This window comes from Molothrus ater, chromosome 6 (assembly GCF_012460135.2).
Source record: "Molothrus ater isolate BHLD 08-10-18 breed brown headed cowbird chromosome 6, BPBGC_Mater_1.1, whole genome shotgun sequence".
Taxonomy (NCBI): Eukaryota; Metazoa; Chordata; class Aves; order Passeriformes; family Icteridae; genus Molothrus; species Molothrus ater.
The window spans coordinates 27246582-27261098 of record NC_050483.2 but is presented as its reverse complement, the minus strand read 5'-3'; the positions used below and the strand labels follow the sequence as shown (position 1 = coordinate 27261098).

The 14517-nt window shown below is 37.8% G+C and overlaps 1 protein-coding gene across 3 annotated transcripts in view; it reads left to right on the top strand.

Moving 5' to 3' along the window:
* RBM25 (RNA binding motif protein 25) overlaps nt 1-14517 on the top strand; it is a 33219-nt gene that overhangs the window by 3579 nt on the left and 15123 nt on the right. For all 3 annotated transcript variants that reach the window (XM_036383450.2, XM_054515059.1, XM_054515058.1), the window contains 6 exons: nt 3164-3284; nt 7347-7396; nt 8839-9009; nt 9306-9363; nt 10527-10687; nt 13285-13467. In XM_036383450.2, the coding sequence (XP_036239343.1) occupies nt 3179-3284; nt 7347-7396; nt 8839-9009; nt 9306-9363; nt 10527-10687; nt 13285-13467 (729 nt within the window). In that variant the 5' untranslated portion in view covers nt 3164-3178. The remainder of the gene's footprint in view (nt 1-3163; nt 3285-7346; nt 7397-8838; nt 9010-9305; nt 9364-10526; nt 10688-13284; nt 13468-14517) is intronic.

Here is a 14517-nt window from a genome sequence, read left to right as displayed (position 1 = left end):
GGCAGGGTAGGAGGACAGTCTGCAGAGAGGTTCAAGATGCTGTCCCTGAGATGTGTGCAAGTGTATTCTACATAGATCCAGCTTAGCATCTCCTAAATTTTCATACCTTTGATTTGTAGTTGCTTAGAAATTTGATGCAGAGCCACTCTGACTGTTGAAAGACGATCTACGTTTTTGGTGTGTTCTCTAGCTCCTGACAGATAAGGATGTGTTGTGCAGTTCCTTTGATTGTGGTATCTTGGATGCATCTTCCTCCCTCGTCCAGATCTCTCACTTCTGCAGTGAGCAGTTTCACTCCTGGTATCTCGGTCCTCAGCTTTCATAACGGAAACAGAATTAAGCTGTCCTCTCTGCTGCTTTCACATTAGCAGTTACACAGAGTAGTGAGAAGGAGACCCAGGCTTTCCTTAATTCTAGTTTTGATCTTAAATGCCACAGGCAGCAGAGTTGCTAGGATTGGTCCATGTAAGAATTAAGTCAGTAAGAGAGCAGCTTTCTAGCTGCTGTGAAAATAATTGTACAGCTATGGGGGGTGGGGGGAGAAAGAAGGGAATGCTTTGAAATGGACTTTTGAAGCCCTGTGTGTAACAGTGTGTTCCACATCATCTGCCCAAAAAGATTGAAAGACGAAGTTTGCTCGCTTCTTACTGCCCTTCTCCTTTTATGCAGCAGCAGTAACTTAGTTGACTGCTAAATCTTTGGGTTTTTAATTTAAATTATAAAAAAACCCCAACCAAACAGTTCCTTCTCTGTGCATATTTAACATCCACTGGCTATGGTATGTTTCAGCAACTTTTAATTCAAAGAACTGATGCACTTCTTAGTCCCCAGGCTTTTTTTGTTGGCATCTCCAAAGTGATGGCTCAGATAAAGTGCTTATCAGAGCGAGAGGAGGGGTTGCACCTACAGGCAGCCTGGAAAATTACTTCCCCAGTTATTCTTACATGTTTTACAGACCACGCATTAACATTGTGTGGACCTCCAATGGTGCAACTCTGTTGTAGCCTGTTTAGAACCATTTCAGACCCAGTAGCTTATTGTTTGTACCATCTGCCCCAAAATATCTTTGAATTTCATCCAGTTGTTTATCAGTTTGAAATGTAGGTAAGAATTGGGAGCCTTAAAGATCTTAATTTTGTGGGTTTTCTGTTGGTTATGTTTTTTGTGCGTGTGAAAGTTTCAAGTAGTAGATACCCAGGCAGGGTAGGGAGTTCTGTTCCCTTCCATACCATACAAGTTCCAGATTCTAGATGAATGTTAGCTGATGTACATGTAGTCTGAGGAGACAATAAGCAACTTTTTAAAAAATAAAATGGCATGCATATTTGCTGCTTTTCTTTACTTATACAGTTTTAAAAACTCAGGAATTGCAGAAAGGAAATGTGTTCTTAGGCCTATGGATTCTAAAAGGGAGGGGAGGTTTTATCTTTATTAGATTTCATAAAAGCTTTATTGAACTGTTGGAAAAATGTTACATTTTCTCTCTTATTTCTTCTGCCATCTTAGACCTTGTGTCACAGGAGTGTTCATTGTTTTGCCTGGTGATACATCGATAAATGCCCTTAGGGGTCAATGAATGCCCTCATCACATATCTTGTGTAATTTATGTAGTTGTAAATGTTTCTTTGGATGAATTATGTGATAGGGTTACATATGTGTTCTTAGACCAGAATAAGTAAGTTCTGGTGTTAGAAGGTATTACCAAATACATCTGGGTTTCTCTTTCATCCTTTCCAGTCTGCTATAGACATTTATCTCTCATAGTTGTTTCCAGAATCTGAGGGAATAAAGTTTTTCTATGTGGTTATGTTATTAGAATTTTTTGCATCTTTCAGATGTACCTGCTATTATGGTAGAGTACTGATACTGTCTTTTACTTCTAGTATTTAATACTAATGGCTTTGCTCTTGAACAAGTCTGGAAGGTACATCTGTCTCCAGCGAAGAACAAAAAAATGTTCAGTGCCATTGTGTTCCTGGCTTGAGGAAAGCATGTTACAATCTGCAGTTCTGTTGCATGTATCAGGATTTTGCTTACCATAACTCTGTTTCTCCAGACAGCCTTGCGTCAGTTTTGACTCATGGTTGACTGTTTGGAAAGCAGTTGCAGTGCAGATCTGTCACTGTAGGTTGTAAGGCAGTCTGTAGAGTCCAATGAGAAACGCAGACGTTTCTGCCAGCAGCTTACTGGGTTCTTGTCACTTGTGATACTGTGTCTTCATGATTCATAGCCACATGATCCACTGTGTGTGAACTTCTCCAATGCTTCCTCACTACAGTGTGAATGTAGGTATATGCTCAGCAGTAATATTGTGACCGGTTTTGGTTTTTTTAGACCTGAGGGCCAGCCTTCCATGAAGACTTGACTGTGTAAGGTTACTCAAACAGTACTGGAAGCAAGAATGCATGCCTTAATTGTATTAAGGGTGATCTTGAGTGTTTTATGACTGGGTGGTCTCTGCTTCTGGGTCAGTAATATGCATGTAAAATAATAATCTGAATAGAAAAGGGTGGTTGAAATGATCTTTACTCTCTGTGGGAGCATGTTGACCCTCAGCTTATGGGCTAATGTCCAAGTTGTGCTCTAGGAGATTTGTGGACTGGGAAGTTAAATATAGATCACAGAACCCTCTTTCAAGCTTTTAACTCTCTCTTTGCTGGGATTTGAGAATCTCCCCAATGTCATCTTAAGTACAACTCCCATTGGTGCTGAGCATTGCAAATGTCCCACTTCTTTCTGGTGTCTTGTTCTACAGTTGTATTGTGTGTGATCATTTCTTGTACAACAGAACTACTTGCTTTATTGAAAATGTGTTACAAGATCAGTTTTGCTTTCTAATACTGCAAAGATAGCTTTATTTTAAAAAATCTGTTCAAACTGTTAAACGCTCTTATCGGTATGAGGAGTCAGATATAGCTTTGATTTTCAGTTCATTCTGAAACACTTCCTTAGAAATGCTCTTTTTAATTGAGAGAGAAGACTTCTACTACATCTCTAACATAATGAATAGCTGGGGAAAAAAAAGTTGAAAAAATAAGTTTTAGTTTGTAGTTGAATGTCCATATAAAATTTTTAAATAATTACAGACATTTACCACTTCACTGCTTTTGCAATTCACATTTGGGAGCTGACTAGTATAAGTTTCCTTTCTGTTTTTTTTTAGATTGTGACTGCAAGAATGTCTTTTCCACCTCATTTGAATCGCCCTCCTATGGGAATCCCAACGCTTCCCCCTGGGATCCCACCTCCACAGTTTCCTGGTTTTCCTCCACCTGTACCTCCTGGTAAGTTATATTAATATATGGAAGTATTGTAGAATTTAATTTCTTTATATTGTTCTGAATTCCTTTAAAAGCCAGGAACTTTTGTAAATAATATATCTTGGTAACTCTGATTTGTGTACATTGCAGTTGAGGTTCTAGCTTTCCCACAGAGAATGTCATATGAGCAAGCTCCTTTTGGTCTACCAAGAACTGTTTACATTTAACCAGAAATGAAATACTGGACTTTTCTTGAGCCTTTACTCAAGACTGAAGCTGAGTGGCCATTTCTGTTTATAATAGGTGTTCTGAAGCCAGTGTTTTGACAGTAATCCGTTGTAATAGCCTTTGGAAACTCTTGGGTACACTGAGTATGTGTAATGTGAAAATAGAGGAGTAAGATTCAACTCAACTTTGAGTTGTTTTTCTCCATTTTAATGTCCCACTGTCGCTGTCGAGGCGGTCACGGTTGCCAGTTGCTAGGACCCCGTATGGGCCCCCACCGACTTCTTATCACGTCGGGGATCACCAAATGTCGCTGTCGAGGCGGTCACGACATAAAGCAGAGACCACAAGCAGTCTCAGTTGGCAACACTTTATTATTGAATATGGCTGCTTTTTATACACTTTCCAATTGTTTATCCTTCTTCTATCTTTACTATTGGCCACAATAAATCAACATAATACTATTGGTGAGAAGTTATGGTGACTTAATTAACTTTCTAAAAATGTTTCATCCAGCTGCAAAGTTCTTCTATCTTTCTTCCCTCGGTCTCCTTGGCTACAGCCTTGGAGAGAGCTCCTTATCAGTTTCTTCTTACTTCTCAGCTTCTTCTCGCTCCTTTAGCTAACAGGCCCGCTGTTAGCCCCTTCCACATCCCACTTTCTTTTATTTTGCTTCTTGTATTCTTTCCTTTAAACATCTTGCAAATTTACAGTTAGCTTTACAATTTCTTCTCATCTTCCCAAAATTATTCCTACCATTTTTCTTTGTTCATCTCTAAGATCAGCCTCTGGTTTTTGAGTTGAGATTTTATCTTGTTGGTCTGGAACAGCTTTCTTTCTGTACATTGTGAGTATACGTAATGATGACTTGAGGTGGGAGAGGGGACGACGTCAGAGAATTACCTCTTCAGAATTCATCGCAAGAACTGCAGAAAATAACTCCTGTGTTGTCTATATTGTCTTAAACTGTGTTGTACAGGAGTGTTTTATAGACAATAGAGGCATTCAAAAAACAGGTGGTTGAACTACAAAAAGATTTCTGCACATCATTTATCAGGCTAATTTTACTTGCATTAATTTTTCTAAACATCTTTCTTGAGAACCATGAGATGTTACCTATTTTCTGATAAAGGAAGAGTTCTTGCTTAGGGAGCATCCTGCCATCAAAAATTTCAGGTTGAATTTTAAAATCATACCTATTTTTTCTAGCTCCAGTTTGTGTATACTAGTGTGTAAAACACTAGATACTTTAAAAAAAATCTTTCAGAAATATATTTTAAAATGCCTGTTATAATTTTTGGCTATGAACATTTTACTTCTTAGAATGTGTGACAAAGATCTTTTTGTTCTCTTGTTGTGTTTAAATAGTCTCATTTTAGTATTAGGAATCTGAATAGTATGTAGAGTAGAGAAGACTGGAATTAGGTGAGAATAAAGCTTTTGTCTGCATAACAGAAACATGATTTGCTTGCCTGTGCAGACAACATATTTTGACTTTGTAGAGGATGTGGATCTCAATTCTTAGTATAAGCACATCAGTAGAGCTGAAAATGTCACAGATTTTATGAAATCTGCTCTGAATTTAGTCCATATGTAAGATCACAATTTTAGTGACTTACAATATTATCTTTAGCTAGCTGTTTGGTGAAAAATTAATGTCTTAGTTACCTCAGCCTGTAATTTTTTGAAGAGTTTCACCTGGAGTAGTTTGCTTGCATAATAATGAAGTTAGGAAAGGTGGTTTGTTTTGCTTAAAATACAGTTGCTAAAACCAGGAAGTTCTAGCATTTCCCAATGTAAGTGTGGAAGATTTGATAAGGAGGTGATTCTGATAAATCTCTGAAGATTACTCGATACCACTAAGGTATAAAAAACCCAATTTTGCACGCCAGAAATGCTGTAGTAGGTCAGACCTGCAGTCCATATAGGCTCATGCAGTGTGTGGGCAGTGGGACTAGAAGGCAATATTTAGGGTGGGCGTGTATGCCTGTCTGCTTTCTGAGTCTGTTGCTTCATACACCAGTAGTGTTGGGGATCTTAGAGTATGATCTTCTGGTTGTTCTTTGTCTTCTTCTGGACCTGTCATTTGTGAACATTTTGGAATTTTTTACTCTGTTCATCTCTGTCACCTCTTAAACCAAATTTGACAAGTTCATTAATTGCTGTGAAAAGTGCTACTCTCTTAAGTCTGTCTTTAAACTCGCTGCCTACTCAGTGTCTCCCTCCTGCCCCAGTTCTGATGTGGGAGTCGGGCGGGTTGAGTTTAGTGGTTCTGTACACCTCAGCCACGTTCCATGCCTTGCAAACCTCCACACTTGAAGAGTCTCAGAGTGTGCAGCCCTTCCTAATAAAGCAGCTGCTTCACAGGTGAAGTCATGTAGGTGCTGTTCTGTCAGGCTGGGCAGCCTTGGGTTGCAGAGACCAGGTCTGTAGGCCTTAGTCAAAACTGTAGGTGCACCAAGCTTTTGTGTAGCAGCTAAATGATGCCTTTATGATCATTATATTTCCTGACAATGCCCAATATTTCAGTGGATTTTTGTGACTTCTGCTAAACATTGGGCAGATAGTTTCATAGAATTATCAGTGATAACACAAGTGTGTTTGCTGAGCTGTAACTTTAAAAGCCATTGTGATAATTATATTAACTATAGGGCTGCACGACCAGTCTTGCTTGTGAGTAGTTGCTACAGCTTGTCAGATGCTGTGGTGTATTAAAACAGAGAACATGGGAGAGCAATACAGTTTTGATTGTCTAAATGATTTGGAGGAAGAAGAGGTAGTATGACCTTAATAGGAAGGGACCAAGGAAGAGAATTGAGAGCTGGAGAAAATAAAAACATAAATAAAGCAAAACCAGAGTGGATGAGGAAAAAACTGGAAAGGATGTCTGAGGAGAAGTGTTTTAAGACTAAACACTAGAGAAAGTGGGGGAACAAGTCCAGGGGCAGTAGGTTGCAGAAATTTATTTAGAATTTTTTTAGTACAACAGTAAGGGAAGGATTGAGAGGGAAAAAACAATGGAAATCTGTAGAATAAAAAAAAAAAAAAGGAGATACAGGATTCCAGTGAAGAACATGAGATTGACCTCACTATTCTCAAGTCTCAATGTGTCTGCTGATCAATAAGTAGTTTTGATGAAATCCATTCACTTAATATATTTAACCTCTAGCAGCTGGCAAGTAAAGAGCCTTTCTTATGATTAGATATTGGCTCATGAAAGTGCTTAAAGCTGCTAGTGAATTTGGTAGTGTAAAATAGGTTTCATCTCATTAAATATTAATTTAAAACATTATTTAATATGAATTAATGAACATTATTAAAATTCTGTATTGTTCTAAATTAGGTGTTGGAGACTGCGAAGTGAAGTATTCAGCAGCTTCTCAATAGAGGTTTTTTATGCTGCCTTTATTAAGCTATTCCATAAATAGTGGCATGAAGCCTGGTGCCGTTCTCTACAGGACCTCATCCCTAAAGCCATGTACAAAAACCATTGTATTGCGGGAATTGTGTAAGCTGGGAACGAGATCATCTGTAGGGCATCAGCTGCCTTTGCTCTCAGGAATTCCCTGCCTCATTTATCACCCCACTGTCTTCTAGAACAATACTGTGGCTTGAATATGCTCTGAAAATATATTTGTGTGTGACAAAGTTGAAATGGTAATACCAGAAAGTGACCAGGATGCCTATGATATGTTATATATACTTCCTTGGAATGCTTGAGGAATTACTGGTAATCAGTACTGTGGAACTCTCAGTTGACCAAAATTGCTGTCTAGTTTGAAAATCGTGTCTGCAATGATTCCATTTGTATTCATCAATTCTCAACAGGGCAGACTAATATTAATGTATTGTCTTTCTCAGGGACCCCTATGATTCCTGTACCAATGGGCATCATGGCTCCTGCTCCAACTGTAAGTATTACAGTAGGGATGAGATTATAGCCAAATAAAATTGAGAATTAAACTTAGTATATGTCACCAGTGTTTTTGTTTTGCTCTATTCTGTCAGAATTATATTATGAAAGAAGATGCTTAATTTTAAATGCAGCTATAATGCAAATGTAATGCTAATTTCTCACCTAGACAAAGTTTGAAGTAATGTCTGGAGACACCAGCTGCAGAGGTGAAGCAATTATTGTTCTTGCAAGAAGACATACTTCTCTCAAATACAGTGAAAGGCTTTGTCTTTGGATCATATGTGCTCTTCCTCTGCAGTACAGTTAGATCAGGGAGATTCCAGGTCTCTTACTCTGGAGTTTGTAGCCCTGACATAGTACCCTGGAGGCATTACCTCATCCAGGTTTATGAGGCCATCGCACAGCACTGCTAGGTTGTCCAAAAACGTGTGATTTGACAAGCTTGCAGATAAGGTTGCTGTCTCCATATTGCAGGAAAAGGAATAGTTGCATGTAATATCCATCTGTGGAAAAGCAAATGAAAGGTTTCTTTGTCTATCTTACAAATTTCAAGTTGGAAGGGAGGTTTATGATTTTTGGGTGGAAAAAAGTGCGCTTTAAAATATAAACGTTACTTCTTGACTTCAATGTGAGTTACCATTTGTGTGATTTTGCAGAAGTGAAATCTCCCCAAAATACAGAATTTTTGGATAGCTTGTATTATCTCCTACTAGAGGGTATGTTCATAGTAACCAGTGTGTTTAAGACAGAGATACTGAAACAAATTTATTATTCAGTTTTGTGATTAGAATAACTTTTAGTAAGTGACACTTCTAGAAAGGTGTTCTGAGAAGAGAGACTATGCATAAGAACTGTTAACTCTTAGGTGAAAGAAGTGTAGCAAAATGGAGCAGATGATCCTGCCTATCTTTGTACAGTTAATTTCCAGATGTTTGCTCCTTAACCTAAAGAGGCTTTGTGTTGTGTGTTTATTAAATAAAGCGGTAGTGTTTATTCACTGTGTGGAACCTTTAAGATCATGTGTCATGTGTCCATTGAAGCCTTTGAGCCAGAGTTACTTTTCTATTCACAGCTTGGTTTTTACACTATTAGGTAAGGTAATTCAACTTCCAGTGATTCAAATGTTGCAAACTTGTTATTTGTAGGAGAAATAATACCTAATGTTACTGTATGCTCACCTTGAGACCTCCAGTGGCTGTGTTCAGTTATCTTTTGTTATCTTCCTTTGCCAGAAAATGGCCATCTTTTTTGTGTTGTAGAAAGTATTAAAGCCTGAACTGATTATTGGTGTCTTACTCCATAAGCCTAACTGAGGTTTCTATGAAAATTCAAATTTGGAATAAGTGCGCATCCCTAAGTATCATGTCTTACCAATTAAAACAAAAACAACCAAACCAGTCCAATGCTTTATTTTACAATTTCTCCTCCTCTTTATAGGTGTTAGTTCCTACCACAGTGTCTATGGTTGGAAAACATTTGGGAGTCAGAAAAGATCATCCTGGCTTAAAGAACAAAGAAAATGATGAAAACTGCGGTCCCACTACTACTGTTTTTGTAGGCAACATTTCAGAGAAGGCCTCAGACATGCTCATACGGCAGCTTCTAGCAGTAAGTACAGCAGACTGCTTGTTAAATTTCATCCCTGGCTGATGAATAAAGGACCCACAAGTAATGTATTGAAACTTAAAGTAGAGCTATTCCCACTCACTGGAATAGCGGCCCACTATGCCTGAATCCGATAATGGAGAATACAGCTTTCTGACACTATAGATGTCTATGAATATAGACATATTATATTTTTAGTAGAGTTTACCCTGTTTTAATTTTATAATATTTTGCAAAAAGTGGTCATGTTTTTGTAATGCTTTGAATATAATAATTAATGATACTTTTCTTAATTGCAGAAATGTGGTTTGGTTTTGAGTTGGAAGAGAGTGCAAGGAGCATCTGGAAAACTTCAAGGTAACTGTTCATGTTTTTCAAAATCTCAAGATATACTTTTTTTTATTAACTGGCCGCATTTTACTGTTATGACACATTGCTGTTCTTAATAATTTTACATTTTAAGATGCTGTAATATGATAGCTGTGAAATGCTTTCTAGTAAAGGGCTAGTATTTTTTGGAAATAATTTTTAAAATAAAATAATATAATTGAGAATGGTTAAATGGAAAGATGTTTTGGGAGCCTAGTTTGCTTACCTTTCTTTTCTGAAGCTGAATAATTTTATAGACTATTCCTGAGAAAGCTTTGCCACTTTGGACTTAGCCCCGAAGAAAGGTACTATTCTAACACTTTTACAAGTCACTTCCAATAATATGTATTGTTCTTCTCCATGAAGGAGGTTTTTCTGATGTAAAATTTACCTTTCCTATTGTCAAGTTGAGCTGTTTTAATTTTTGTGACCTTTCCAAAGTGACTGCAGGAAACAATTTTGGTTACTATTTTTTGCTGTGTTTTTGTGTCTTGCTAGGTTTATGGGTTTGTTTGGGTTTTTTTAAGGATGTAGTTCAGTTCCTTCAGCTTTTTTATCTCTCACACTTTTTTTATTTTGCTGTCAAAAATGTTTTTCTCATTTAACACTTCTGTGGTAACTGTTGTGAAGAACCTAGTTTGAATATTTGCAAGTTTGAAACCCTTCCCTCAAGTTTAACAATGAGCTGTTGATTGATGCCCTTGGTCATCAGACAATTGCAAATCCACCTGAGATGTCATCATATAGACTGAATTTCTTAGTTAAGACAGATATGTCAAAAGCTTTACAAACACAATCATTTGAGTTGGAAGGGACCTTTTAAAGTTCATCTAGTCCAACCCCCTTTGAAGGGCAGGAACATCTTCAACTAGATCAGGTTGCTCAGAGCCCCATCCAACCTGACAATGGAAGTTTCCAGGCATGGGACATCTACAATGTGTGTACTGGTTCCATCTTATTTATTGGACTGCTAATTATATCAAAGATGAATTCGGTGGGTGAACATTGAGTTTTTATGATGTGTACTCCTGGCTTTTTTTAAAAAAAGTGCCCGTGTTCCAAGTTTATTGATTTAAAACACATTTTTAAACAAAGTAAATTACCTGAAGAGCTTTAATGTGTTTACTTCTCATTTCAATCATCCATTTCAGCCTTTGGATTTTGTGAGTACAAAGAGCCAGATTCTACCCTACGAGCACTGAGACTACTCCATGACCTCCAGATTGGAGAGAAGAAGCTGCTGGTCAAAGTTGATGCAAAGACAAAGGCTCAGCTAGATGAATGGAAAGCAAAGAAAAAGGCATCTAATGGGGTATGTATATAATGTGTGATTTGCATTCTTTTAGTAGAATGTCAGTGTAACATTACTTTCTAGATCAGATTGTGAGCATGTCTCAGTTTCTACTTCTTTGTGTCTTTTATTAATTTTAGGATTCTGCCAGATTCACATTAGTGAGTCTGAAGATATGTTGAAAGGCAGAGAAATGTCAGCTCTTAATTCCATAGTGTTTGAACTTACCTGCAAGCTACAGCTACATTTCTAGAATCAATTCTGTAATTCATTATGAAGTGCAGTAATATTTGCTGTATGTTTTGATTCTGTTGCCTCATTTTTGTTTAGAAACTCTTGAAAGTGCTGAAACCCTAGAAGAAGTTACTCTGTCAATCTGTAAATTGGCTGTCTGAGGGGAACTGATGATCTTTTGGAACAAATACATGAAAAGGAAAGAAGTAGATCCTTCACTAGAAGAGACAGAGATCAGGCAGTGGGCTGCTTTCAGACATTTAGTAGAGGGGAAAATTGCTTTTGTACTATCCCTTTCTAAAGCTAAGGATCTGCTCTGGAATAATTGCAGATATTTGCTATGTTGAATTCTTATTGAGATGCAAAGATACTTAATTGACAAGCTTGCATTGAAGTTAATGGTGTCTGTTTCTTTGCTGAAAGAAACTTGCTGTATTTCAACCCAAATCAAGTTGGACTTTGTCTCTAACTCCTAAAGTTTTGTATGTGCTTTAAGATACCACTTAAAACCATTTTTTTTCAGTAAAATCAAAGTGAGAAGAGGCTCTAGTTTAGAAAACTAAAAATTCTAATCATGCTGTAGCAAGTAAATTTCAAAAATTTCAGTTTGGAATTTTTCTTAAATATATGTAGATTATAGTGGAAACACTGATACTTTTATTTCATTTTACCTAACCAGAAGTAGAGGCATAATGATGACTTGAAGTTCTTGACATATTTTTGACTGGACACCCTGTGTTTGGGATGAAATCTAATAGCTTAGGAAAGCAGAGTGCTAACTTTGTGAGATTTGAATGGAATACTGTATGAGCTCTTAGCCTAGGTAAGGGCGTGATTGGACTACCCTTTCATTCTGTACTTCCTTGTTTCATGTTGGCATCACCTGTGATACTGTGTTTCACAGCTGATGTTACAAACAAGCTTTTAAGTATTTCTGGAGTTCTTGTACATCTCTCCAGAATTTTGTTTTCTGCGAGTTAGAGTCAGTCTGGGGGGATTGATGGTAATACAGCAGCGGGTACTGTTTGTGACTTTGGTGAAGGCAACCATATGAGAACTGTATGGTAGAATGAGATTAACTCCATGGTTTTTGTTGGGTCTTATTGGATTTGGCTGGTTTTTTGCTTCTTTTTGTGGTGGTGCAAAGAAAGGCTGTGAATTGCTGAGGAGTATTGATGAAGTGCATTGTGATCAAACTGCTTGCAATTCCTTTCCATACCATCATTGGTGTGCTGGTGCCACTTGGATCCAAAAGTTTTAAATTTTCTCAAATATTTTGAACTAAGAAATCAAACATATAAACTACAACACGATTTCATACAGAGACACACCAAGCAAACCTTTATCTTATTACCTGCTCTCCCTGATCACTTCTTGTCCCTGGATCTCTTCAATTCCACCCCCTGTCACCACCTTCTAGCTCTTTTCAGCCTGCTCCTCCTTGGCGTGGCAGCTTCTTCAGCTCCAACTGAATCCTCCCTTCCCCCTCATTCTTAGCTGCTGCTCCATCAGACCCTTCCCTCCCCCTCACTCCACCCACCACCTATCGTTTGACGGGATACCCAGCTGGATTCTCAGGTGAGATTCCATTTATTCTAAAAGATTCAGGGGATCGAGAGGTGGGCTACCTTGCCTGGTGTGCACATCATCTTTCTATGCTTTCATGTAATATTTAGGGAAAGGCACTTCTTTGTGTTCCTTTTCCTCCCTATAAGGTTGAAAGGGGCAAAAAGATGAGGAACTGCAAAGTACTTGATCAACAATAATTTTAAAAATAGTTTGTTGTTCAAGGAATGTTTTCCCTAATGATGTTTCTTTAATATAGTTCTCCAATTTGAAGTTGCAGCTTGGAAGTTTTGGGTAGGCATTCGTATTGCATGGCATTTAAGTAGAAGGCTTGGAGGAACTGCTGTTGAAGTGACTTGGAGTTCTGGAACATAAAAGGCAAAACTTTTGACCAAGAGCTGCACTATAGTGATTGCCTTTCTGGCAGCGTGTGGGTGTTCTCTCTTTTCCTGTCTACTGCCTTAATCACCATTTTTCTGTTCTATTTTAGTATGTTATTTTATTATACAATCCTACACTTGGTCTCTGCATCCATTCCATAAAACTGTGCAATAAACTGTGATATTGCCAGTGTGAAAAGATCTGACTAATATAATGCAATTGATAATTACTTGTATTTGTACGTGATTTGGTTTTCATGTGGTGAGTTGTTTGGGGTTTTTTTTCTTTGTTTGGTTTTTTTCTTTGTTTGTTTGTGGTTTTGCTTTTTTATAGTAAATACTGTAGGGGCATGAATGTGATGATGAAAGGTGAACTTCTGATAAAACAGCTATTACTCTCAATTTGTTAAGTCCTGTTACTTTGCCATTTTTCCTTAGAACTCCAGACCAGAGACAACAAATGATGATGATGAAGCACTGGATGAGGAAACGAAGAGAAGAGATCAGATAATTAAAGGGGCCATTGAAGTCTTAATACGAGAATATTCCAGCGAGCTCAATGCCCCCTCCCAGGAATCTGACTCTCACCCCAGGAAGAAGAAAAAGGAAAAGAAGGAGGACGTATGTGTTTTGATTTTGGACAAAACAGATTTTTTTTTCTTCAACTCACCTTTATATAATGGCCAAACCTTGTGCAAATACTTTAAACCTAAACTTCTGATGAGAAAACAAATCAACAAGCGTTGATGTCAGCAGAAATTCCTTTTTTTTTTTTTTTTTTTTGAGCTGAAAGCTAGTCAGTTATAGACACCATCCCTTCAGGATGGTTTAGGGATTTAAGCACATAAACTTCTTGGAACAACAGGTTTGAATCTGGGCAGGACTGAACCGACCTTTCATCCCTCTGAAGGTGGAAATACTGAATTTAGTACAGTTTAATCTATATGTGCATATAGGGTTTTTCAATAAGAACTTAAAAAACAACCGTAAAGAGTTCCTGCATACCATCCACTTCCAGTGAAAGATGCCAGGGCGCTATTGTAATGCCACGAATTTGGTAGTTTTTGACAAAATACTTCTCTCTGCTTTTTGAATGCATTCTTGTAGTGTGCCTTGATCCAACTGGTTGCAGCTGTCTGCTCATATGTGGAAGCACTTCATTAGTTGTGTATGTCCTTGAAGGGATCCTTCGGGGATGAAAGGCACATTGTAATCTTCCTGCCTTACAAAATCACTTCTAAACACATCTCAGTTTGGCTGGATTTGGTCAGCCAGCTTTCCTATCTTGTGCAATGGGAAAAAAAAATGTTAAGCAGGAATGAATGTTCTGGTTTAGACCTGCTTCTGTGAATGACCTTTTTATGGATTAAAATAAAATGGAGAAGGGGGAACAAGGATAAGCAAACTCAGACTTAGCTTTTCCAGCCAGGTTTCTAACCTTGGGAAAATGGGCTTTCCCACCTACCATTCTGCACCTTATATGAAAGAGAATTGGAAAGAGATAAAAGAGATTGGAAAATTGTTTGACCAAGATTTATACCCAAATAAGTCTTCTGCAAAGTATCTATTCCAAGGCAATGATGCAGTTTCAAATGCTTGTCAAGTTTAAATGTTTAAATGTGATGCAAGAAACATCTCCCTCAGGGAGCAAGTCTATCTTCCCACAATATT